The 25,979-nt window shown below is 39.4% G+C and overlaps 1 protein-coding gene across 1 annotated transcript in view; it reads left to right on the top strand.

Annotated features, from left to right (window-relative positions):
- Nucleotides 1-25,979, top strand: part of LOC306770765 (disco-interacting protein 2 homolog C-like) — a 62,231-nt gene that overhangs the window by 11,979 nt on the left and 24,273 nt on the right. Inside the window, exons 2-15 of the mRNA XM_079259693.1 lie at nt 3,979-4,041; nt 4,648-4,752; nt 7,599-7,724; nt 10,068-10,364; nt 11,983-12,105; nt 12,687-12,833; nt 13,332-13,451; nt 15,707-15,904; nt 16,549-16,640; nt 18,710-18,820; nt 21,576-21,699; nt 21,944-22,053; nt 25,534-25,636; nt 25,750-25,814. Of these exons, the coding sequence (XP_079115819.1) occupies nt 3,979-4,041; nt 4,648-4,752; nt 7,599-7,724; nt 10,068-10,364; nt 11,983-12,105; nt 12,687-12,833; nt 13,332-13,451; nt 15,707-15,904; nt 16,549-16,640; nt 18,710-18,820; nt 21,576-21,699; nt 21,944-22,053; nt 25,534-25,636; nt 25,750-25,814 (1,784 nt within the window). The remainder of the gene's footprint in view (nt 1-3,978; nt 4,042-4,647; nt 4,753-7,598; nt 7,725-10,067; nt 10,365-11,982; nt 12,106-12,686; nt 12,834-13,331; nt 13,452-15,706; nt 15,905-16,548; nt 16,641-18,709; nt 18,821-21,575; nt 21,700-21,943; nt 22,054-25,533; nt 25,637-25,749; nt 25,815-25,979) is intronic.

Genomic DNA, 25,979 nt, shown 5'->3' with positions numbered 1-25,979 from the left:
AGCAAAAAAATCTTGAGTGCTTTTTAACTTTTTCATCAAACCAAAATATCTGTTTTTGGTTTCTAGAAGAGCTCAAAATGGCTTCTACCAAATTTGCCTCCACTTATTCTGTGCAGAATGATATTTTAGAGTACTGGTGTGGAAAGATGCACCTCCTCTCTTATCATTGAATTTGATTAGACTTCCAGTCTCTCTGACAATTAAATGAGCGTCAGTAATTAGCAAACTGGTGTGAGGCAGTTTAACAGCATTTAATTGGGACAAACAAGGAAGTATTAGCTCATATTAGTCCTGCTGTGAGGACCCCAGGGTGCTGTGATTGATAGGCTTGTTGTTTGTGTCGATTGGAGGGAGGTTGCCAAGGTAACACAGACCTCCCCCAGGGACTGTAATGAGTTTTACCATAGAGGCCCTCCAAACTGATCTGTCTCTACCTGTTACCGACATGAGTCCAGTTCCATGGTCATGACTGCTGGTGGCTGATGCTTGTTCGTCTTAAGAAGTATCTTAGATGTTTTATATTTTTTAAATGAAAATGTAAGGCCACAGAAAGGAAATGTATGATGCTCTATAAAATTGTTGTTCCTGAATCAGATTACATGCATTTTTAGCCCATTTAATGACTTAAGAATAACTTTAATTAAGTCCTTACCTGAGTTGTATTAGCTTTGCTAAAATACCAAAGTCAAAATCCCAAAATCAAAAGTCACAATCAAAAACAAACAAGTTCGGGCTGAAGTGGTAATATACTAGCACATGTTACCCTCAGAATTTGAACACTTGTTCCAGTGTGGGGAAACTTCAATCATTAGTACTCCCTTTTAATTACAGAATATAATTTGAAAGTACCAAAGACTAGAAGCTGTAGATGGAAGCATCAGAGCATTAGAAGAACGGTGAAGGGCAGCACATTATTAACTTGACTTCTTAAGCCTGTTACATACTCCACGAGAAGCGAGAACTTTTTTCTTGTTCTCGAGGCTCCGAGAAGAAAATGACGTCATTTTGTTCTCACGGACGTGTTTGAAGACAGTTCTTGACACACCGGGTTGGCAGAACTTTTTTCTTGCAGGGCTGCGAGAAGTATTGTGTGATTGGTCGGACATTTGAAGTGGGCGTCGTAAACACGAAGAAAGCATGAAGCGGAGTTGCTGCTTCCGTGTGTTTGCTGTTGTAGGTAAAACGAATTGTTTTGATAAAACAGCTGATCGAGGTGGTGAGAAAGTACCAACATTTTTACATGTGGCATTAAAACACTCGGACCCAGCCAAGTGCACGACCCACCTAGCCGCGGACGAAGTTGCTCGTTAAATATGAAGCTAGAAAAGCACTCGGAGAGCGGAAACCTCCGCCAAGCACAATGTTAAAGAATCCTTTTAAAAAATTCCTGGATCCAAACGGTGATCCGGATCACCACCAGAGCTTAATCTGTTCTTCATTTTTACATTTGCAACAACTCTTGAAATATTTAAAAAAATCTGTCCGTAAACTTTTAAGTTACCTTGAGCAAAGGTAACTTAAAGGGAAAAACATAACCTCCTCGGCGGAGGTAACAACCGGGTTCATTGCACATGTAAGCAGACATCGCCCCCCGCAGTGATCCCTCCCCGCTGCAGACCTGCTTCTCCTGGAGTATGTATGGACCTGACGAACAAGATGTTTTTTCTTTTTCTTGCAGCCTCGAGAACAAGAACTCAGTTCTTGTTCTCGTGGAGTATGTAACAAGCTTTACCTGCCCTGTAACTTCCTGATTAACTTGTGTTTTCTACATTGCTATGAAAATCAAGCAGACCAGTAAAGTCATGTAAACAGGAAGCAAATACCATGAGAGTCCTCACATGTAAGTATGCTAAAGTCAGATATTCTGTATCCTGTGACTGGCAACATTTACATAAGAGTTTTAATTCCTCTTTAATTCCAAAGTTAAATTAAATCTGCGTGATCATGTAAACACCTAATTCCGAATAGAAAGGATGTTTTGCAATTAAACCTAATTTTGAAAAAAGTGTCTGGTTTGTTCTCATTTTGGGCCAAAAATGATTAATTCCTCTATTATGTAAATGTTCATACCGCTCTAAGTTAATTGCGGTCATACAGCGCATGCTTGCTACTTTGTCCCATCATGATGACGCACATGCAGTCTTCTGCCTCCAGTCTCTGGCACTCTGTATTCCTTCTCCTCCTCAGCTGAAGAAAAAAATGAAGTAGTATGCTTGTGTCGAGCTTGTGTCGAGCTTGTAAAATGTAATAAAAATTATTATGGGGTTTTTTGTCGTATAACCGAAAAGAAAATATCCTGGAAGTGCATATTATTTATTTCCATATACCTAAGTACGTCATCGCCATCCCTTCTCCAATCAGAACCCCTACCAACCCCTACATCTAACGCGGAATCGATGTGTTTTCATGTAAACCTCTATTCAGAATTATTATTTCCATGTAAAAAGGAAAATTATTTAATTCGGAATAATTCATTCAGATAAAAAAAACAAACATCATGTAACCGTAGCCACTGTCTAGTTTTCAGCACTGTCAGTTACAGCAGGTCCCTTTATCATGGGCTTGTAAAAAAGTCATATCAGATTGCAAGATTCAGATGGACAGATTTGTGTCTCACACTGGCTTTCTGTCATGATATGGATTTTTAAGATAGTTGCGGAGCTACAAAAACATTCCTTCAAGCCAAACTCTTGTGCTGTTTACTTCTTTATTGACTATACAATCAGTTACTTTACAGGCTGGAATGAAGGAAGTAAACTGCTGTTTTGCTGTCTCAGGATTCTGATGTTTGTCGTAATTTAGATAAAGGTTTATCAAAAACTGTAATGCATGTCCATGATCTGAAGCTTAGGAATTGTTGGGTGTTGCAATAAGACAATGATCCAAACCACAAAAGTAAAGCAACATCAGGTTGTTTGTCAATAATTGTGACTTACATGAAGATCAACAGACATCAACGTTCATGTGACCAACAGCTCAGTCAGACAACTGTCATGAAGATTCAGGTGATCAAAAATTGTTTTGATACAATTTCTGAATTCTGATTATTATAAATCCATTTTTATCACAATTGATATTTCCAGTGTCAGTCTTCAACTCGTAATTTGTCAGTTCTTCATCCTCATCACTCATCTGCTGAACCTGGTTTTGTCATTGTGCCTCCTTCATTAAAACAGCTTGATGGTCTGAATGCCAAAAGATACAGTTACGGACCCACATGCTTGTCTTTTTTCTCCTTCAAATGGATTTTGCTTATGGTTGTGCTGCATTTGGATGTTTATTGGTGACAAAGTTTTTTGTGAAATAAGAAAAAAAAACTTCATGTAAATGTTAAAACTCTGCATCCTTTAAAGCGAATACACCAGTGAAATCTCTCCACTGGAAGTTTGAGGAGCTCTTTACCTGTCAGCTAAGATCAGCATTTGTGATGTGATGTAAACCATTTCGTTTAAGCTCTTCTACTCTACAGTCATTTGGAGATGCTTTTATCCAAAACCACTTACATGTGAGAAGTGATCAATTAACCAAAGTGATGGATAGGAGGAAACTGGAGAACCTGGAGAGAACCCACAAATTGAGAACATGCAAACCCCACACAGAAATGCCACTGTTCAAAAGCAATGTTTTCTTCTTAATTTTACATTTTCATCCTTATTTGCAACTTCATTTTATGTTTTATTTATGTTCACATTTTCATCTTTAATTACCGGTCAGAGACAAACATTAAAGACTGGGAGAGATGGAACTGGCTGGGTGACGTGAGACAAATGTCTCAGACCAGATAAACTTATTTCTTCAACAAGTTTCAAGAATTCTTTATACAAAGTAAAGATTAAGATTATAATAATAGTATGAGCAACTACCAAAAACAGAATTGATTTAATGGTAATAAAACAGACTGATATGAATAAACAGACAAAAACGGCCCACTCAGCCATTTCCAGCTCTTTCACTCTATTTATTTCTGTCTGTTTACAGGGGACATCACTCAGAAGGGTTATGAGAAGAAGAGGTCCAAGCTGATAAGGGCATATGCTGGAGGTAATTTAGCAACCTCTGACCCCTCCACACACCCTCACTCAGCTAAAATATTCCTATACCTCTACTGGAGCATCGATCTGGTATCATGACAAATACAGTTGCGTTGACACCATACTCTAATCAATCGATTCAGTCTTCAGCCGCCGTCATTGTAGGTTAGGACTCCCTAGAGCTCAGCTTGGGCCTGCTCCTCTGTATCTGTAGCTAATCGTTCTGTAGTCACTTGCTGCCTCCACACTCACAGGCCCCAACAGGCCTCAAAGTTACTAAAACACACACTCATCCATCACACACCCGGGTTTATCCCTGTCATACATCACAAGCTTAAGCAGTAATAGGGTCACAGGATACTGAGGGATGTTCTGCTACAAAGCAGAGATGAAATTACCATATTTTCAAATTTTTGTTTTCTGTTATTTCCTTTGGTTATTTTATGTTAAAAAGTCAGAAAAATACAAATTTTTCTGCAAAATCAAGTCACCTCCATGTTTGTTTTTTCTTTTTGGCACTCTATCTATTGCTTTTGTCAAATGTGGATGTGCAAATGTGAATGCGTCTGCATATATGTGTGTGTCCGTCCGCTTGCTTACATGCCTGCCTCTTTAGGGATGGAAGGGCCTATGTCTCATCGAGCCCCACTTGGCCCTCCTTCTGCTGCCCGGTTCCACCGGCGGAGAACCTCTGGCACGAGAGATGAGCGCTACCGATCAGGTACAGAAACTACAAGACATCATCTGGTTGCGTCCTTTAAGCAGATTGGAAAATTGTTTTTAATTTACATATTTTATTTAGAGTATCCAGTGACTTATAGTGGAAGACATTTCAGCAATATTTTTGTCTAATTTATATTTAGCAATATTAACGTGCAGTAAAATCATGTTTACCTTAATACTTGTATAATAATATAATACTTATATAATAATAATACTTGTATATATACTTATAAGATAGCATACTAGATGATCTGTAAAGAACGTTTCTTTGAAACTGTAGTCCATCTTTGTGGGCTTTTTTGTCCTTTATTATTAAAGTTTACTAAATGTTTTCTCCACATGCTGCACAGCTATGATAACTCAAAATGAGCCTCATTGTGCTTATTTCTTGCTCTATATTGATATTCTAAGGCAGTGATCCTCACTGTTATTTCAGCAAGAGCTGCACTCAATATACTAAGACAAGAGGAGAGCCACCACCCCCCAAAAAAGCGTTCCCACCAAGCGGCAACCTCCGGCGGTTAAAAGTGAAGCCTATGTGGAAGTTCATAAAACTGCAGTTCCCCCTTCATCCACTAGGGGCTGGCTGCAAAACAGAGCAAATCCCCATGGACTCCCATGTTAAAAAGGCCAACTTCACAGTAGACATAAACATGTTTACAGCCTGGTTCAAACATCCATTTTTGGTTTAATAGGTCAGGTTAAACTTCATGACAACTATGGGGGGGCAGTGAATTTTTTTTCTAACTTGCCCGTTGAAAAGTAATTTAATCTCAAAATTCTGCATATTTAGGGGCGTGTCCTTTTGACTGACAGGTACCCAATCTCCCGTTTCAAGTAAAAAGAACCTAGAACAACCACAGTTTTTAGCAGCTTAACAATGTGACTTAGCTTTCGTCACCTCTGTTAGCTGATTAGCTGCTGCGATCTCTGGGTAACTCAGTTAGCTCTTAGCTACAGGCAGGTCGGAGTTCGCTCGATGTCAATGATCTACCAGGACGCTCACAGACCCGCCCTCAGCTCTACCTCTTTGCCCATATAATGAGAGACGACATGCATGCCCATGCCAAGATGGCGATGGAAGGAACCGCCCACCAAGCTTCAATTTAGCTCTTCAGAAACCTATGGGTGATGTCAGGGAGGCTCCGTCCATCTTTTTATATATGCTACGTATCATGCTACGTTGCCAAATCAGTAACATTCAGCTTTTTAGCAAGGAATCATCCTAAATATTGCACGGAGTAATGGCATTCTTAGGCAACAGTATATGGTGGAAATACAATAATGCCCCTCAGAATATGGGCGTTTCTTTTTCAATATATATACGGAGCTACCAATGGAGCCACTCTTTGGCAAGTTCAGTGCAGCTGAAATCAGCCAAAACTGGCAACTCTGACAGGGTAAGTTAGAGCCCTTACGACAGCAAAGTTTTTGCAAGCAGCCTGCAGATCTTGTTTGTGAAGAGAACTGCACTGTTGAGGATCATTATGACTTATTTAGATCGCATTTTCAGAAAGCCAGTGGCTGCTTCACGAGCCGCAAGTCAAGAGTCAGTGAGCCGCATGCAGCTCGCGAGCCGTGCAATGAGGAACACTGTTCTAAGGACACATTCACATCAGCCTCTTTGATCTGAATCTGAGTCCGTTTGCTCAGAAAGTCTGCTTCGTTTGCTGAAATGTGAATGCGCCAAACAAATTCTGATTCGGATCAAAGAAGCAAACTCGGTCCGCCTACAAACGCAGGTCTCGGTTTGTTTCATGTGGACCAAATACAGGAAGCGTACTTTAAAAAAAGTCACTTCCTGCATTTGGTGTAATATTGCATTTTGGGTATCTGTTAAGAGTTCTCTGCCTCGTCTCTTGTTCATACTGTGTCCATTGTTGCAGTGTGTTTCTGCAGTATACTTACATAAGACAAAATTAAAAAAGTTTTAGTTTTGTGCTCCATGTTTAGCTCACAAGGGGAGGAAACAGTTTTTTTCTTCCCGTGGGTCTTTTCCTCTCGTTTGCTAAATACTAGTGCAGCGCCACCTTTGGTTAGAATAGTGCAACCTGTACCGGTCCACATGGGTACACCCCCTCATAACTGAGCCGAGTACCCCGTTTTACCCAGTCTAGCAGACTATCCTGATGTGGATGTACCCTAAGACTCCGCTAATGAAACCTTATGTGATTTATATTTTTAAAAAAAAAAAAAAAAAAAACTGAAAAAGATAAAACTGTCTATCTGACACCAGCCTTTCATTCAGTCTCTGAATTGGCTTCCTGTGTCTTTACAACATTGATGAAGCTGACAATTACCAACCGTTTCTTTCTTCTTTGCCCCAACTCACAACTGTACATGTGCATAAAACCCACTAGCATTACAAGTCTCACAGTTTGTCTTTCTGGCATCCAATCCGAGATTGCTCCAAATTTCCTTAAGTTCAGTGACATAAAAGCAAACAGAGCAGATTGTTTGTTAGCTAAAGTTCTGTCCCTTTTATTGTTTCTAGTCTTGACAGTCTTTCAGATATCACCCACATTATTTGACATCTTGGAGGGATATCTAATTCTAACCTTAATGTTGATGTTCAGGTCAAACGTTTCAGCTAAAATCAGAGCGTTTCTTTCGTCTTCTAATTTAAGAAACGTAGTGCATGATTTTGTCTGTTCTTGCCCTGACTGTCAGTGCTTCCTCCGTTGACTTTACTTGTGCAAAAAAGTGCTGTTTCATTAAACCTTGTTATTGTTTGATGCACAGGAGGATTCAAAGTGATCCACTACACAACACCTTACTGTTACACTTTTCAGATAAAATTTTCCTCCTCTGCTACCTGATCTTGACTTCCCATCTGTTTGTCAGACGTCCACACAGAGGCAGTTCAGGCTGTGCTGGCACGACACGTAGAGAGGAAGATGGCAGTGCCCATGCCCTCCAAAAGACGTTCCCTGGTGGTTCAGACTTCCATGGATGCATACACTCCTCCAGGTAAAGACACACAGACAAAAACTCTCACCTGGACTTCCTCTTCTTTGTCATGGTCCTTCATAGATAGAGGGACAGATGCATCAATTTTTTTTTTATTTAAAAACATGATAAAAGCAGATTATCACATAACTCCAGATAGGCTAAACTTTTTAAAACATTGTGGTTCCAATAGAAACACACTCATCAAAAAATGGCAAACACAATGACAGATAAAACCTGGCCATTGAGAGTTGTAAGGTTACACCTTGTCAGCTTTTGTTAAATGTAAAATTGAATAGAGAGAAATACAGATTATTAGCAATATTTCAGTGTTTCTTGTTCACTCTGTGACTACTAAATCGTGGCTGGAAAGGGCTTGCAGAGCTGACCTTTACCTCAAATATGAGCTCATTAGATTGACCATAATCAGAGTCGATGGTATAATTTTTGAGGTTGATTGAATTTTAATGAAGGAAATATAATAACTTTATTCCCTCGGTAATTTGCTTTTTAACCTTTGAGAGCCTTGTTAAGTGAAACTGACATCTCCCCAAAGGCTCACGTAACTTTTTGTCTGAATATTAAACACTGTTTTTTTATTCAGATCTAAATATTTTCTCTCAAACTGATGCCAACTGGGCCTCCTCTGTCTGATCCTGTCCTCAAATGATTAAGTCTTTACTAAAGTTCAACCTGAAGCCAGTCTGTGTAAACTGACTAGTTATAGATTATTTTGTCTACAAGATCTCCAGCTTGTTGTTTTGATCACTCAGAGGTCATTTAAGGACTTTGTTGACAAGTATATATTGTTATTACATCTAAAATCAATATGGAGGGTTAGATACGCCACCCTGGTTGTTTTAAATTTAAAGCACAACTATCCAAGCTTCCTGATCCACACACAAAAATGTCCACACAACAGAAAGTTTCCATAATGACTACAAAGACTACAAAGTCCCTCTTTGCCACCCAAACAAACACAGTTTATGTGACATTTTTTTCAGTTCAGCTACACATCTTGTACACAACTTTATTTCATTTGCAGCAGCTTTGTATTAAAAGAAATTTGCTGGATTATTTTGTATCATATTAAACTGATAAGTTGATATACTGACATGGCATATAAGTTTTCACATCAGATCGGGTCGATATCAGATCTGTCCTTCAAAGGGCAAGGCAGCTCAGTTAAATGTAACTGTGACGGCCCAAAACCAAAAATTCTTTTACCATTCTTAGCAAAAATGGCCTCGTTCCCAAAGTTTGTCTGCCAACTCAAGGTCTAGTGAGGTTGTGCTCAAAACATTGGATTCTGATACTTAAGTATTGTTTTATATTTGCACTGTACTCCACTGCATACTCTGACATCCAGCCTGCAAGCTTAGCTCTACCTCTGACAGCTTTCTGAAGACTGGCTTCGCAGTAGTAGTAGTATTGTCTACTAGTGCAATAGAAATACACTCATAGGGTGTTGCTTGTTGTCACAGGATATAAGAACTAAACTGTTGATATTATTACTCCCAAGGTAATGCTGGTAAGCCAATTACGTCTGCTTTCACAAATCACCACGAACAGCAACAATTGGTAACAAGGACACACCCCTGTGGTCATTGGTTATCAGATTTAGCACTGCTTTCAGGAATTCAGACCTCAAACGTACAAAAGTCCACGTCCAGAGTAGCAAAACTGAGCCACAACTGCATCACATTACAGTTTGGACGTGAACTGAATGGTCTCCATAATCTTTGCAAAAACTATAATGAAGCGGTTCTCGATCAATCACCCACCTAGACTCCCAAACATGATTAGCTCATACAGCTGATGGCTGAAACTCTCAGCTGTTGTCATGGATGCCAGACTTTCCTTCACTCTCACCTTCACACATTTTGAATCCTCTCCATCTTGATGAATATTTCTAGTAAAGTGTTCAGTCTTATATTTATTTCTTCAATTACACATGAATTTAAACTGAGGCTGAATGAACTTTGTGTTTGCCTCACCACAATACCCAGAAAGAAGACTCACTGCGTTTAGACATTGTACATTACTACATAATTAATGCATTTTAACAATATAACCAGCAACAGTGAACAAGAAGACAGGATTTCCTCTACTACTGAGAAAAGGCATCTTAATACTTTACATATTGCATCAATGTAGCAAAAGTCAATTTAAAGACGGAAAACCGGTAACCAGGCAACACTTAATGCTAAGCAAACTGGCTGTTAGATAAAAACTTTTCCCAAACTTTCCTTTTTCATTGTTGTGAAACATTGTTTTTGATATATTAATTGATATTTTACTGTGTTCTTGTTATTTCTCTGCTGTTTGAAGCTTTGATATTAACCTATAACTGACTCTCACTAGGCTTGTCGCCCCTGTGCTCAGACTCGTCGTCGGGCTCCGAGGAGGAGGCGGGGCCAGGCGACGACATGTCGGGCATGGAGCACTGGATGAGCCGCCCTTCCCAGCTTGGCCCCGCCCACCTCGGCTCAACCTCCTCCTCGTCCTCATCCACGCAGAGCGGAGGTAGCGGAAACGCTGGGCGCCTGGCCGACTCACTGGCGCACGCGCACATTTCGCACCTGGGTCACACACACCTGGGGCACACGCACTTGGGCCAGTCGCACCACCAGCAAAGCCACTTGTCTCAGTCACACCATGGTAAGACCTCTATTCCTCTGAGTGTGTGAGAAACATAGAGCTAGCCCTCATTTAATGTTATTATGCTTCACAATGTACTTAAAATGATCGTTTGATGATGAAATCGGTTGCAAATTACCCACACACACACACACACACACACACACACACACACACACACACACACACGACAGCTTTATTATATTTCTAGTTTTGTAAAGCAGCTGCTGTACCAAATCGCTGTCTGCATTAAGCCGAAGGTAAACAAAGCCAGAAAGCACAAAATAAGCTGAATTTGGAGCATTTTCTTTACCAGACTGCTGCTGTGAATACAAGAACATGATCTCTATATAGAAGCAGTTCCAGACTTAAGACTCGTCTCCACAGATGGACTTTCAAGCTCACATAAACAGCATATTTTCTTCTTAGGTTATTCATAATTTCCATGACAACTACATGAACCAAATCCATCACCTTTAATTAGTCTTCAATAAATAACCACTTCAATAAATGTGTATGACAGAACTATGAGCTGATATAGCTATCAGTAGATAAATGATTGAGCCACTACTGTGTCATGAAGTAACTTTAAACATCCCTTCAACGCATGTTTATTCCCTGTAGATAAATCAGAATTTCTTTAGGTATCGGGTGGAGTTTTATCTTCAAAGCTCATTGTGTTCGAGTAGCTTTCCTGCAAACTGGGGTTTTGATATCACAGATTCTTTTCCTTTGTGCTGTTCCCGTCAGCGGTTGGCACAGCGAATCATCTGCCTTGTCTCCAAGATACTAAAGCGATTCGCATATTGATTTGGTATATTTAATCCAGATGCCCTTCCTGTCACAACCCTCCTGCATTATCGCAGGCTTGGGATCAGTACAGGGAAGACACTGGCTTATGTCCTCTTGGGGGAAATGTGATTTAAACAGTAGTTTAAATGCTGCGAACCGGATGTACATGCTGTTTTGAGCAGGATCTTTACATGCTGCTACAAACATTATTTCTTTTATTTTTTTCAATTATTGGGCAAAATTTACAAACATGATGAGTAACATAAAGATATAAAAGAGCAGCAAAATGAAGGGATGCAGTCGGAGATGAGGGAGAGTGATGTCCGACTGCTGCTTTGACTCCACATCCTACATCTGTTTTGAAGCTTTTTTTTTTTTTTTTATGTTATTTAATCAATTTAATTTCTTTTTCTATCTTCAGTTTGACAAGCTAAATGCTTAATGGGCTATGGACTTTTAAACATGGCAGAGGTTACATTTTAACCTTTTAATATCCACCATTTTAAGTAATCTTTAAGTAACTTACTTTTTAAGCCAAATAAGAAACCCTTGCCTATTTTGCATACTCACTCTAAGCTACAGCAGCAGTGACTCAGGTGGTAGAGCTGCTTGTCTTTTGACCTGATGGTGTGAGGTTCGAGTCCTGCTCCCCTACGCTGCTGCAGCCCCGATGGGGACACGATCCCAAGCCTGGATAAATGCAGAGGGTTTCATCGGCATAAAACTTGTGCCAATTCTCCTGTGCGATGATTTGCTGGGGTGACCCCTTCAGAGGGACAAAAGGAAACAACAACTGTACATTTAGCTTCACAATAAACACACTAAACATTATATATTATGCCCCCAGGGATTGGCCACCTCTCTCTAAAGAGGAAGGGAGCTCTGAGTGTAGCAGAGAACGGCGGATCTCTGCGACGATCTTGCGAGTTTGGGTCTGACATGCTGTGGCCGCCACCTCTGGAGTCTGATGGTCAGTCCAACAAATTAAAATCCTTTCCTCATCTCTGTCTCTGAATGTAGCCTACATTTCATCCCAGTGGAGCCTGTAGTTGTTAGGATAAATGTGATAACTTTAGAAACGTATAGCCTTTAGCACATTTTTGCTTATTTTTGTCAAGAGTTTTGATCAGAACTTGAGGACTTCTGACAAGTGGCCTTTACATTTTGTTACAGTAAATGACCAGAGATTTGTTATAAGTGTACGCTTTATAAGCTGAAGCTAGAAAAATCTTATTATGAATATATTTTCAGAGTAGGATCAGTTGGAAATTCTATGTTTTGTATGATCATTTATTTATCTTTCTATAAATGGATCGCTGTCTTGAAACAAGCAGAAGTGCAACTCACTTCTGTGTATGCCAGAGATGTGACCCAGTTATGCAGGAAAGAAAATGACCATCAAAATCTGTCTAATTGACCATGGAGACAAAACAACACTTGACAAACAGTGCAGTGATAAAGATGAATAGTGAGTCACCACTTGCTGTTTTTTTTTTTTTTCTTCTGTCTCCACCCGTCTGCCTCACCGTTTTTATCTCCGTCTCTCTACAGAGAATCACTCAGCCCCCCCGGATGTGACGGGATACTCATCGGACTCATCCCACTCCCACACCGAGCGTCACCACATGTCCAATATGGGAACGATTGCCAGGAACACGCAGAAGTACGGCAACGCAGAGCGCATGGAGACAGGCGATGGTAAGAGTCATCGCCTTGAGATACAGTGCACACTGTTCGGCTGAGTGCAGCCAGTCTGATTAAAAATAGCAGCTCTTTAATCAGAAAGTGTTTTCAAATTGGACCAGTGCCTCAGAGAACTGGCCAATTACATTGTTTCTGTTGATGTCCTGGATGAACAAAACATGCTTTGGTCCTTTTTTCTTTTTTCTTCTTTACACTTTATTTTCTACGCAAAGCTGACTGAGAACCTTTATTCATTTATAGTGGGTAAATAAAAAAACTGCGAGCAGTTTAGAATGATCTTCATCTTTATCAGCACAAAGCAGGCCGATGATTTCCTTGATCATGAAAGAGTTTGTCATTCAGTGATTTTCTGTAAGTTTTAAAAGCCCGTCTTGAGATACGAACTCATTCTTGGCAAAACGTGTAACTCTTGTGGTTTTTCGGAGCTGTTATTGAAAAGATCAGTCTTGAAAGTTATTGAGGCCTTTTTTTTTCCCATTGGGATTTTTTCAGGTGTTCCAGTCAGCAGTCGTGTGTCGGCTAAGATCCAGCAGCTCGTTAACACGCTGAAGCAGCCTCGCAGACCGCCGCTACGAGAGTTCTTTGTTGATGACTTCGATGAGCTTCTAGAGGGTTAGAAACTGTCTTTTTGTCTGCATGACATCCTTTCTGTCCATCTGTCTGTCTTTGGTTGCATTTTGATCTGATAAATGATCATAATTAGTCTCTATCTTGTGGTTCTCAGTATGTGAAAGCTCATGGTTGGCATGATGCAGGGACATGATGAGGGCAAGCGTTATGAGTGTTGATGTTGCAGATCCTCTTGCATGTTTGAGAAAGAATATGTTGGTGGTATGTTAGAGTACGGAGAGGGAGACTGGAAGTTGTTGCCTTACATTTTAGCATGTTAGTGTTGTTGAACGGTGCTTGTCATCTTTGTTCAGCATCACAGAGAGAATGGAGACTGCAGGTGGATGCAGCGAAGCGAGCCTGTTAGCTTATGGGTGGAAAACAGGAAAGAGGTTGGGCTTTCTGACAGTTGAACTGGACACTTTGTATGGGTTAGGTTTGGTGAAGAGCGGGCGAATACAGCAGCATATCCCAAGGTGATGACTTGATTTTGGAGCTCACTATATTTATGTCCCAACCTGTAGCAGTCGCAGTGTATCTAAGTCTAACACGGATGTTTTCTTAACCTAACCCTAACCCAAACCGAATACCTTATGACCAAACCTAACATGCTTTAAATGCATATTGTTAACTGAATACTTGAAGTCATGCAGCAGTAGAACATTCATTCATTCATTATCCTTTCCGCTTAGTCCGATGAAGGGTCGTGGGGAAGCTGGAGCTTATCCCAGCAGTCTTTGGGCGAAAGGCGGGGTACACCCTGGACAGCTCGCCATTCCGTTGCAGGGCCACACAGAGACAAAAAACCGCAGCAGTAGACCAAAGGGTGTAAATAAATAAATAAAAATAAAAAGCAAGTGACAGATGTTCGTCTTAAGCTGGGACTAAAAGGTCATCAGTTTTGGTTAGTTAAGTTTTGGTTCCCCTCCTTCTAGGGCTGTGACAATATCCTTTTGTCCAGATTCGATTCCATTTAAATTGCGATTCTCACAATTATTTGATATTGCTGAATTTTGTCAATTAAAAACAAAAAAAAGGCATAAAACTTTTTTTGCTTGTTATTTACCTTGATTTCAAATAGGAAAAAACAGCACAGTAGCCAGACTGTCATTCTGCTGCTATAATGCCCAAGATGACAAGTATAAAGATCAATAAAAACTATAAAAATGACAAACATTTTATAATGAATTAATTATATTTATTTGGGTAAAAATCAGATTTTTTTAATAAAAAAAAATTGATTTTAAAATTGTGAAGCAAAAAATCTTTGATTTTTGATTTTTTGATTTGACTTTCCCACCACTACCTCCTTCTATTCAACCACCTAAAATTGACTAGAAAGCAGTGGTTCCCAAAGTTGGGAGAAGGTTTGGAGAGGAACACCAGAATTTAAATTAGATATCTTAAATTTTAATTTCAAATTTAAATATTTAAATTAGATACAAAAATTAATTGTTATTAAATGGTATATATAAAAAACCTTTCTGCACTTAATAAATAAATTGATAAGACTAGTATAGTGTTTGGGTATGTTTAGCAATGTTAGGGTATAATTAAACCAGTGATACTGGGGAATGAAAGTTAGAAGTTAGGTATTATCGTACAAACATGGTTTCTGTGTAGTTTTGGTAATACAAGAAAGTTTAGCTTAAACTGTGCTGGAAAAAAATAAAATCAGTGTCCTCTTTTAATACTCACAATACGTCAGCTTTTTTTTTCTATTCAGGCACTCTTTTTTTTGCCTTCAGTTGCACATCCTGGAGTCAGAGTAATTAATATTTTCCAATCAGATAGCCTCGTGCAACAGATCACCGCGATCTGATTGGCTCATAGAGAGCACAAATATTAACAAGTTTTCAAACATTTTTTAAAATGCAATTTTTATTTTAGCACATATCAAGCACAGAGATAAACTGCTGAGGTTGCTCAGCCTTCACCATCTGTGTTTTTCATTCTTCTACATATATTCATCTCCAGTCAGTCTTTGCTGTGGTTAAGACTTTCAGTACATTCACACTCCATTTCTGATGTGAGCAGCTTACAGCTGAATCCTGCCAGATCCCCCCCCTCCTGCTGTTTACACTCCAAAAATGAATCAGCCGTTCAGACTTAAAATCTAAACATCTCCACCTGTAAATATGTGGTAATAACATGTTCTAAATCATTTCATTACAGTGAAATATTTCCATGTTATGTTTTCACACCCAAGCAGACCATAAAGTAAAAACTCATGACCCTGTTTGTCTTCTCATCTCCAGTCCAGCAACCGGACCCCAATCAGCCCCGGCCAGAGGGTGCAGAGATGATGCCGGTACGCGGAGAAGCATTGGGAGTTGTCACCAACTGGCCACCCTCCCTGGAGGCTGCGCTTCAACGTTGGGGTACCATTTCCCCAAAAGCCCCCTGCCTCACCAGCCTGGACACAGCAGGGAAACCCCTCTATGTCCTCACATACGGTAACCAGACACAAATTGCATCATTATTTTGGTATATTTTAATGTAAGTGGTTATATTTAGCACTGCAAACTGTTAAATCTAATTTCTTTTCACCTTTATTTGGAAGAACCACATGTCTCCTCAGGGATGTTGTTTTAGTTTATAAAGCTGAATCCACAGATTATTTCCGGTTGATTGTTTGATCAAAGATGGTGAGCTTTTTAAAACCATGCTTCTACCACCACCATGTTTCACAGCTGGCATAAGATTCTTATGTTAAAATTTGGTGTTTTCCTTTATTCCACCATAAGTCTTCTCATTTTACCTAAATTGGTCTTATTTTAATGTAGAGTCTAATTCAGGAAACTGTGTGGGCATTTTTAATGATGCGATCACTGACAGGAAGCAGGATGACGTTTTCCCTTTAAACATTAATCCATTTCTTCTTTGTGTCTGTGTCTGACAGTCCAATAAACAACAGCTGCTTTTAAGGATAATCCCCATCCAGCCAAATCAATAATAACTTTTCTGGACAGCTGATAACTGTTAAATATGATCACTTTAGATGTTTTTACTTCTTTTTAAAGAAAACAAAGATACTTTCAGACCATGTGATTTCAGCCTCTCACACCTTCATACTGTCTGTGCTGTCTGCTCCCTGCAGGGAAGCTCTGGTCTCGCAGCATCAAGCTTGCCTACAACATCCTCCACAAACTGGGCAGCAAGCAGGAACCCATGGTGCGACCAGGCGATCGGGTGAGTCACACTCTCCCACCATCTCACACACACATTGTAGTTAGTTTGTTATTGTGCTCCTTTTACTCTGACATATTTGTTTGTTTGTGTGCTGTTCGTAATGACCTAGGAGTCTTTTTTTGTTTCTTCCTTTTCATTCTGTGTTATAAAACTATTACTTTTTTTATTTGTTTCGTTCGAGGAATGTTGTCACCAATTTATAACATCGCTAACTACCTGCTAATGACAGTTTGCAGGTAGTTAGCGTAGCTTGGCGAAGAGCAGCTGTAGAGACTGTGAGCCCGACTCTGCTCTGCCAATCAGAATGTATTTTTTATTTTTTAATTTGCTTTAAAAAATAATGCTTCTGATCCCATTTTAAAATTTTTGTCTATGTCTATACCCATCGCGTAAAGGCTACTGTTTCATAAAAGTGGCTAAATACAAGACATTAATATATTTCTTCTGGAAGATGGCTGAAAAAAAAACATATAATCATTATTTAGTATACATTTCTCTGACACTTTACCCACAAAAAAAGTGTTTGTGTTATTTATTAATAGAGGTGCCAAGTCTATGCTGATGATGAAGTACCTATGTTGATTTTCACATGTTTAGAGCTGATTTTTATTTTTTGTTTCACCTGTTTAAAAAAGTTGGATGAAAATAAAGAAATACAAATTTCATTCAGAATTCAATTGTTTTCCAAAATCTGCACCCTCATTTTTGTGTTTTATTTTATTTTTTTTTTGTCAGATGAGAAGGAAAAGCTTGATCCCTTTAAGAAGGCAAAAGGTGAATGTCAGAGATGGTAAAACCACAATTTTTACCACTCTCAATTACAATAATGTAAAAATAAGTAGTTAATCGCGACATTTACGTGAGAGATTTTATTCCTCCTTAATTCCAAGTAAAAGTTAAATCTGCAGCTTTAATCTGATAAAAAAAAATTTAAAAATTGCGTAACACATAATTCTGAATGAAAAAAGATCATTCAGAATTAAACATGTAAATGGCTGGTTTATTCACATTTTAAATCCAAACTGACTAATTTCTTTATCATGTAAATGTTTGTTTTGCTTTAAGTTAATTCCAATCATTCGGCACATGTTCGTTACGTTGTCCTTTCCCGATGACCCACATATCCCGTGTGGTGTTCTGCCTCCAGTCTCTGGTAGTCTACCTTCCTTCTCCTTCTCAGCTGCTGAAAAAAAGTGAAGTAGTATACTTGTGTCGAGCTGGTACTTCAAAATTATAATCAATATAAAGGTAAAACTGGTACGGATTATGTAGTTGCAAACCGAAAAGATGAGAAGCAGGAAGTGGACTTTTATTCATTTCCGGTAGACATCAGTATGCCACGTCCACCCTCTGTCCAATCAGAACCACTCTCAACCCGCCGATCTACAGAGGAATTAAGTAATGAGATGTTTCCATGTAAATCTCAATTCAGACTTATTTTTTCCATGTAAACTCAAACGACAATACTTTTATTCAGACTTATTTAATCCAGAATTATTAATTCCAAATTAAAAATATTATGTAACTGTAGCCAATTTAAGGGACAAAATTAGTTCAAATTTAAGCATTATTATTAGAGTCTTGCATTTCTTAGTTCCCTGGCATCTTACCTGGGAATGTTTGAAATAAATTTCTGTTTGCCAGTAAAATATTTCTGATGCTCATTTCTCTAATACTCTTTTAATCTGTCAGAAACAACCGTCAACAAAAATTAATGCTACTAACGAGCCCAGCTGTAATTTTATCGGAACTAATATTTATTGCTTTTCCACCCTTTTGTCTACTTTTATAGCAGTGAAATACTTTACAGCCTAATTTCAGATTTTTTCCCCCTGGCACTACCACTCCATCTTGCAGATGAAAGGGGCCCCTTTTAGTCCTTTAACTGGGGTCCAGATAAGCACTAAATGTGCCTTTTTTAAAAAAAAAAAAAAAGAAGAAAACAGGTGCATCACCTCTGCTAAACAGAGATGTGGTGTAAAATAGCAGGACTAAGAAGGACAGGGATTTGTCCCAAAAACAGGCTCCCAAATGTCTGACAACACACCTATATCCTCTTTCCTTTACAGGTAGCGCTAGTGTTTCCTAACAACGACCCAGTGGCCTTCATGGTGGCCTTCTATGGATGTCTACTGGCTGAGGTGGTCCCTGTTCCCATAGAAGTACCCCTAAGTCGGAAGGTTTGTATGCAAATACACTTAAATAAGGGTCAAGTTGAACAGAAAATGTTTTCCCCTGACGGAACTTCACAGCAGATCAAACAGACTACATTAGATCTTAGCTCTCCACACCCTTGCCTTTGCTCAGCATTTCTCAATCCAGGTCCTCAGGAAGCCCGCCCTGCATGTTTTATAGGTAACCCTACTTTAACACACCTGAATGAAATAAAGGACTTGTTAACAGGCTGCAGAGAACTTGATGAGGAATGCAATAATCTGACTGCGGTGTTATGGAGGAGGAACATGTCTAAAACATGCAGAGGAATCGGTCCTGAGGACCTGCATTGAGAAACACTGAAGTAGTCACTCACAGCTTGTTCTGCAGGACGATCGTTTCCCTGTTGGAGTTCAGGTAATGTAAACTTCTTCATCGCCGCTGCTTCGTGTTAATCTTCTTTGGTTTGATCACATCCGTTTTTCATCTCACACGCAAGAAGAATCTCCAGACTCCTGCTGCGTTTTATGTCAGTCCCATTTATGTGGTCATTTCAGTTTGTAAAGCCATCTTGAAAAAAGTGTTTTGGATCTTTAGTCTCAGCTGTTTGCTGGCAGCAAGTGTTTCTGAGGAGATAATCCTCTCTGAACAGGGAGCAGAAAAACATGGCTGACACGCAAGTTGCCAGCCCCCCTGCTGCCCAGTCATCCTTTACATCCAACTGTTGAATTTCAGCAACTTAAACTAAATCTTCTAAAAGGCTGAACTTTTACATAGCGCTTCATGTTTGGACTGTACAGGAAAAAACAAAACAAAAAAAATCTTTTCTCTCTTGATTTAATGTGTTTTGAGCTGACAGCTGTTTTTCAGTACACACAGTTCTTTGTGCTTGAATCTGTGGTCACTGTGGACCAGCAGTGAGACATAACTGCCTGTCTTTGCAGCACTATGGTTGGCATGGTAACACAGTGATTACTTGCTGCAGTACAAAATGCTGTTTGCTAAACGTTGGCTTTCTTTTTTGAACCCTTTTCTCCAGCCAGCATACATGCTGCACCATTTCTCATAAAAGTCCAGTTTAAGCAGGAAAAACTATGCAACAAAATCACTTTTATTAGATCAGCATTACTACCATGTGTTATGTTTCTGTGGAATTAATATAAAGTTTTTTGGTTTTTTTTATGTTTCAATCGATATTTATAACCTAAGAAAACATCCAATTTTACAAAAAGCAATGTTTCCGCCCCTTTCCAGAACACCAACACAAGATAGATAAACAGATGAAGATATAATACAGATCAATAGTGCAATACATGAAAGGACATATATTTTAGAGAAGTCTAACAATATAAAATATGACATTAACCAATCAAAATCAAGTCAAGTAGTATTAGGAAGCTTTTTCACTCCATCATTTCCTTTCCACCAGGTTTGGAAAGTAAAAGATGGAACACAGCTTTGCCTTGCTGGGAAACCAGTGTTTCACTGGGAATTTATGGGGAGGTAGCCACCTCTGAGCTAATGGTTTATTGGCGGCCATCATGCAGATCAACCACATTTTCTGTGATTTCACCATGACTTGGAATCTTGTACTTTCTAATAAAAAAAAAAAACAATTCAGGGTCCATAGTCAATTTTGTATTTGTTAATTGTAATGCAGTTTTTAGTATCTTACTCTAAAACAAACAAAAAACCTCTGGGCAACCTACCCAGAGAATACATTAAAGTGCCGACTGTTCTGTATGGGCAGAAGGTGCAGTATGGATCAGGAGTTCACCCCATCAGATATCTTTTCTGTGGTGTTGTATAAGTGTTAAAACTAGTCAACTGATGAGTTCAGTTTTCACATCATCTTACAATATTGTCCTTTAAATTGCATAATCATTCATTCATTCATTTATTTTCTATACCGCTTAGTGTAATGCAGGGTTGCAGGGAGTTGTGTAATCAGAGGATATAAAATTGATGGACAGCTCACCAGCGATGGACTGGCGAGCTGTCCAGGGTGTACCCTGCCTGTCGCCCAAAGCCAGCTGGGATAGGCTCCAGCTTCCCCGCAACCCTGAATTGGATTAAGCGGTTCAGAAAATGAATGAATGAATTTGCAGGTCAATAAGCAATACAATCTTCTCAGGGGCATTTAAAGTTAAAGCAGCAATTGGATCCAGTGTTAGTTCGGAGTCCCACTGGATGCTGTGTGTCTCCAGGCTGAGTGTAGTCTAAAACAATAAATTCCTGAGTGATTATTGATTAGGGATCTTGTAAGTAGAAGCCAAAAAAAACTTGCTAGCAATCTTTCCCATTTATGTACTTTGGCACATATATATTCCACTACCTGCCCATGGGGCTCTTGTAAATGGTCAGTTTACTATCAATAAATAGTGATTGTGCCATAGGAGGGATTTTAGTGCCATTGCCCCTCGCCTGCCCCTAATGCTTCGCTGCCCAGATATTTAAAATCAAAATGTCGAAGTGAACAGTAGTTAAATGATATACTTAAAAACAGGAACGTTTGTAGTTTCGGAAAGGCTACAAGGCACCTTTCACTTTCTAACCAGTGGGACTCTGAATTTAGATCCAACCAGTGACTCATCTGCTGTAAAGTAAAAGATTAATGATCATTTTAGCCTTTGTAATGTTAACCACTTCAGACAAGGCCTTTTTATTCCCAAATAACAATGAAATTATTTGCAGTAGTTGAATTATTTTCACATTTTAATCAAAATTATTGCCTTTTTACTTTTCTTTTTTTTTTAATTTACTATTTGCATTATTCAATAGGATGCCGGCAGCCAGCAGATTGGATTCCTGTTAGGCAGCTGTGGCGTTACCGTGGCGCTGACCAGCGATGCTTGCCATAAGGGACTTCCCAAAAGCGCAACAGGCGAAATCCCACAGTTCAAAGGTGAGAGCAAAAGATCATCAATCAAGCTGGGATTGTAAAAGCCTAATGGGGGGAGGGTTGGAGGGTTGCTTGTATTGGTGCACATAATGGGACTGCTTAAAATACTGAGAAAGTTCACAATTTTCAGAGACAAGTAGTTCTTTTGTCTGGTTGGGTAATTTATGACAACAAATCTTTCTGCTCTGTTGGAATTTATCCTTTCATCCTGTAACTCTTTCCAAACGGTCATGCATCGTCCCTGCAGGTTGGCCCAAGCTTCTGTGGTTTGTAACAGAGTCCAAGCACCTTTCCAAACCTCCCAGAGACTGGTTCCCTCACATCAAAGATGCAAACAATGACACTGCTTACATAGAGGTAAGCGAACACAAGCAAACAATGACACATTGTTGACACACCAATATAAGCACGCGCATCAACTTGGCTTAAATTTGAACTGACATTCGTCTGATCACCTCACTGCCCACTGGGTTTGACATTGTATGTTACATCTTCCCTCACAGTGGACATTTAGCCATGTTGTATGCAGTTGATATTTCTATTCAGCTGTTTTATTAATATAGAAATACATTAACCAGCTTATTTGTGAGAGCATGATGATTTAAGAGGAATATCAGCATGAGGAATTCTAATTTAAGCTCACATATCACAGCCTCGGGGTATTTTTAATTAATCTATTCTGTTTATGTTTTTCAAAATATGTATTTATCTGCAATAAATGTGTGAACATGTTTTCACAGATATTCTACAAACAATGGAATATCTGGGCATTTTTTCAGAAGCGTTGCATGTGAGAAAACAAATCTCAAACTCAGACTCAGAGTATTTTTGTAAAGTTTCAGCTTCATAGGTTTGAGGTGCAGCAGTCAATCACTTGCAGATTAGCAACCACAGTGAGTATGTGCAGGCAAACAGCATATAGGAAGAACTATGTTTACTGAAACAGACTTTTTTTTACCCTTAAAAATCACACAACTCCACAGTTATATAGCACTAAGGGAAGAATATATCCACATATATCGTAGATCACAGCCTAATGATAATGGTTCTGGTATGTGTGAGAGACATGGATATGACAATGGCCAGGTCTAATATCATCCCTCCACCAGAGAGAAATTAATTGTTGATGTTAGGATAAAGAGAACAGAACTGCTACTCTGCAGTTTTTTACTTTAGATCAGTGGTTCCAAAGCTTTTTGAGCCATGGCTCACAAGATAACGTACACGAGACATCCAGTTTGGGAAAGGCTGCTTTGGGAAATAATTCCTGACGTATCAGTGTGTAAGGACAGTAAAGACTGTCATTTAAAATCCCAACCTAATGCTAAAAGATCAGGTGGTGGGTTTTGGCCATATCACACTCGGCATATCAAAGCTCAACATATATAACCTTGTATAACACTACATGTGTCAGAGTTAGAGAAGGTAGATCAATGGAGACATGAAAGAAGGAAAACAGAGAACGGCTTGCAGTGCGTCACACCACGCCTCCGTCGAGCTGTATTTCAGCAAGGGGTCATAGTCGGTTGCTTGTCCACGTACACTGGAAGCCTGATTTAAATGAGAATGTACCATAGAAGCAGCTGCGGACAGTAAACGGCTTTCTGACATCAATTTCAGTGAATTCTGACAGTGCCTACATCCCATCTGGAACTCCATTAAATATGTGGGTACATAATCCTCTCATCTAAAATTACCTCCCCACATGGTTTTATTCAAGCTGCATCATAAACGGGGGGGTTGTAGCCAGTGGTTACAGATGTGAGCTTAGGACGAGAGGACCCTGGCTGAAGTCTCTGGCGTGCCAACAAAGATGAGTCACTGTTGGCCCCTAGGCAAGGCCCTTGACTCTTCAACCTCTCCTTTAGCGCCAAAATATGGCAACCTGCTGCCCTCTGATAAATGTAGAGATGGTTAAAATGCAGAGCCTAGTTTCCAGATTAGATTTAAGAAAATAAAAACTATGAATATTATTTTCACCAATTCCTATCTTTTCACCTGCACATGGTGCATCCAGGCAAGAAAACGCATTCTGTTTGTTTTTTTAAGTCATAGAGATTCTTCTCTCCTGAAAGTTTGTGCAACCTCCAGGAACGTAATATATACTGGGGCTGTGACGATATGCTTTCATCCCGACGCGATTGGATTCAGATTTTTTTGATGCCGATTTGTTTTAAGTTGCGATTCTCACGATTCTTCAATATTGCTGATTTTTGTAGGCTCTCAATCTTAAAAAACACAACATCTGCATTCTGTGTAAACATTTACTTCCTCCTGCATTTTTCTGCTGGCCTTAATATTGTCTTCAGCATGTCTATATGTGTAAGCTTTTATTTACAGATGGCGCTGGCATAAACATAAAAACAGATGAGTAGAGAGCCTCGTCTGCCATCCTCACCGAACAAACATTTCTGCTGTGTTCATTGATCTGTGAACAAAGCAAAATGTGACTTTTGCATCATATTTAGCCTCCTGCGAGCTCTACGCAGATGTCACACTATAGTATTTGCTGCAGTTAAAACACCTGTCATGCTGAGGATCTCCTGCTGTAAACTGCATATGTAAGGAAAACTGCAGACTTAGGGTTCATGTCAACTAAATTACAATTACATTAACAGATCAACATCCAAACTGAAACAGCCATTACGAGTGATCTAGTACCATTTTGTATAAACTAACATAAATGCAGCCAGATATTTAAATTTAGTCTTTGCCAGCAAGAGGATTTTCTGCCTTTTGTTGTTTACCTTAAACAAAAACAAGATATTTGACATGAAAATCTATTCAAAATGAAAAAAGAATCAGTTTAAAATAGGGATGATATTGTAATTTTTACCAATATCTGATTTGATGTTGTCCAACTCTGTCAATATCAATCCATACTGATATTTTTGGAGCGAGTTGTGCAATAAACAAACAAAAATAACTGGAAAACTATACATGACATCTCTTTTATTTTGTCATTTTGAGTTAGAGGCAACTTAGCTGAAGAGTTTGATATATAACATGCACATTTTGTGTACAAGCTAAGTCATGAAAAAAGTAAAAACCAATATCAATAATTTGTGATATTGCATTTAAAGTCAGTATTGGCCAGTAATATTTGACTTTGCTAGTTTAAAGGAAACATTATTTTATTTATGGGCAGCTTAGTTATGTTATCAGTGAAGAACTCAGGATTATCAGTTGTTTAGATTCCTAGATCATTTGGACACCTTCACTTGAGTGACCCATCCAGCAACGGTCAGACCCTGGCTTGTATCCAAGCAGTGTGCTACCTCTAGTTTTACTAATGTTCTTAGTGAATCTCCTCTTCTGCAACCCTCTGGTGCCCTTCGTAATGGGTTTGCAATGGGCTTTCCATCCATTTCCCTGCAGAACTCAGCAAAGTCTTGATAGTTTGCTTTTGTTGTTTTTGCTTGTTGGCCTCTTCCGTTGGATCTTCCCAAGGGGACTGTAAGTTTCAAAAAGCACCACTCTCTTGGAGGAGACAGGTGTTATGACCGAGTTTGGCCTGAGTCTTGCTGCAGCAATGAATTCTGGAAACGATAACTGTTTCCCCAGACCAAACCGCAGCTGCCAGTCACATACTGAAGCTTGTCCTGTTGAGGTCCTTGAGGTTTCTTCCGTGCTCAGCCATCTGAATTAAACTGTAAAAAGCAAAAGTGAACATTTGAATTGTTATTAACCTTTTGCAACTCTTTCACAAGCAGCGGAGGACCCTTCAACACATATTCTGAGAACTGTGCCTCTTTTGTGACTTTTGCGTAGTGTGAATCCCCCTGACTGCTTCCCATTCCTCAAATTTGAATGATCCATCTGTTGTTTTCATGGCAGTATAAAACCTGTAAGGATGGCAGCGTGCTGGGAGTCACAGTGACGAGGATCGCTCTGCTCACACACTGCCAGGCTCTCACCCAGTCCTGCAGCTACACTGAGGGTAGGCAAACACACAGACACCCAAAAACAATAACAACAAAAACACATACACATTCTGTTTGTCCAAGCCCTGACTGAGCCACTTAGCCTCTCTGTGTCCATCTTGACTTGCAGCCGAGACCATAGTGAACGTCTTGGACTTTAAGAAGGACGTGGGCCTCTGGCACGGCATCTTGACGGTAAAACCTGCTGCTAAGCCTTTTTTGGCAGATGTGTCAACTCAAGATTCATTATGTCTGTTATAAACACATGAAATCTACAGATTTAATTATAAATCTGTTGCAAGGGTATAACATGAAGCAAAAGCTTCAAATATACCAAGTAATCTTTGTGTGTATGTCTGT

The sequence above is a fragment of the Telmatherina bonti genome, assembly GCF_933228915.1.
Source record: "Telmatherina bonti genome assembly, chromosome: 20".
NCBI classification, from domain to species: Eukaryota; Metazoa; Chordata; class Actinopteri; order Atheriniformes; family Telmatherinidae; genus Telmatherina; species Telmatherina bonti.
The sequence above is the reverse complement of the archived record's forward strand: the minus strand, read 5'-3'. Positions and strand labels throughout refer to the sequence as shown.